The 1,505-nt window shown below is 70.5% G+C and overlaps 1 protein-coding gene across 1 annotated transcript in view; it reads left to right on the forward strand.

Annotated features, from left to right (window-relative positions):
• The window catches only part of RABEP2 (rabaptin, RAB GTPase binding effector protein 2), a gene marked incomplete at its 5' end in the record, with an annotated part of 2,988 nt that extends 2,191 nt beyond the window's left edge, over window positions 1-797 (forward strand). Inside the window, 3 exons of the mRNA XM_025194951.1 lie at window positions 46-144; window positions 252-326; window positions 401-797. Coding sequence (XP_025050736.1) covers window positions 46-144; window positions 252-326; window positions 401-514 — 288 coding nt within the window. The remainder of the gene's footprint in view (window positions 1-45; window positions 145-251; window positions 327-400) is intronic.
• Between the last annotated feature and the right edge of the window lie 708 nt (window positions 798-1,505).

Genomic DNA, 1,505 nt, shown 5'->3' on the forward strand with positions numbered 1-1,505 from the left:
AGGCGTGGGGGGCGGTACATGGGGACTGTGTGGGTCTCTCCCCAGGCGCAGGAGCGGGTGCAGGGGCTGGAGACTGAAGCTGAGAAGATGCGGGGGGGGCTGGCGCAGCGGCAGCAGCAGGGCCAGACCTGGGAGCAGGAGAAGGGGAGTGAAGGGGGGCACCAACGCCCTGACTGAGCCCTGGGGCCCTGCCATGGCTTGCCCCGGGGGCACTGACAGGGCATCTCCGTGTTCCCCCTGACGCCATGCAGACGGTGCTGGTGGCGGCGCTGGACACCAGTGAGCAGGTGCAGCGGGATTTCGTGCGCCTCTCCCAGGCCCTGCAGGTGGGTTGTGTGGGGGGGCCTGCAGCTGCACGGGGGCACCCGGCTGCATCTCACTGCCCTGTGCTGCTCCCCAGGTGCGGCTGGAGCAGATCCGCCAGGCCCCGTCGCTGGCCGAGGCGCGGCGTGTCGCCGACGGGGCCCACCTGGACGTCGCTGCTGTGGCGCCTCCGGCCCGGGACCAGCCCTGAGGTGCCAGGGGCCCTGGACTGTTCTCTTGTGTGGGGCCAAGGGGAGACCGCCCAGTCCCCGCCTGCCAGCCCTCCACCGCGCTCTGCCTCTCAGGGACGCCCTGGCTGCACGCCAGCCACGCACGGGCCCGGGCCCAGGCCCAGGCTCCCGAAGCCTGCTCCTGACCCAACTGTTACTAACGCCCGTGATGGTTCCGCCTGGCACCGACCTGGGCCGGGTGGGAGCCCCGTCCCCAGTGCTAACACCCCGCCCGGGGATTAAAGATCACTGTGTCACCGCCCACCTCCCAGCCCATGTCTGTCTGTCTGCGTCCTAGGGGCAGGGGGGTCCGTCTGCTGGTGCCACCACTGTCTGCAGCAATGGGTGGCACCTGGGCACGTCCATGGGTCCGGACTGCCACCCAGCCAGCACCGGCGAGGGTTCACAAGCTTCCTCGGGGGTGCTGCCCTACTGCAGCCCCTGCTGCCCGCGGTCCTCCAGGCCGCTGCAGACCTGCCGGGGAGGGAGGGGAGGGGAGGGGGCCCGGGTCCGGGCCCGGGCAGGGAGGGGCCTCCTGGGTCATGGAGGCGGGCTGCGAGGGATAGAGTGGGCACAGACCATCGAGTTCCGCTCGTGAGGGGTGTGGCGCTGCCTCCCGGGTCCCTGGCCACCACAGAGCTGCTGTCGGTGGGCAGAGCGTCTCTCGCAGCGCCATAGAGTCGCTGTAGAGTGACAGAGCGGCTCCCCCTGGTGACTAGTCTCCCAGGGTGTGGGATAGAGCGGCCATGAGGCTGCATGACCATAGAGCCTGGCGGGCGGAGCGTGCGTCGAACCAGAGAGACTGCAGCTAGAGCGCCTTCCGGCGCATTTCCGGGCCGAGGCGGCCAAGGACCGGAAGCGGCTTGCTGGTCCTTGTTTCTACCGCGCGTCCCCGCACTTCCTTCACGGGTCTCGCGCCACTTCCCGCCCGGTCGCAAGATGGCGGCGCACGCGATGCTGCTGCGGGGGGCG

This window comes from Alligator sinensis, unplaced genomic scaffold, assembly GCF_000455745.1.
Source record: "Alligator sinensis unplaced genomic scaffold, ASM45574v1 scaffold1121_1, whole genome shotgun sequence".
NCBI classification, from domain to species: domain Eukaryota; kingdom Metazoa; phylum Chordata; order Crocodylia; family Alligatoridae; genus Alligator; species Alligator sinensis.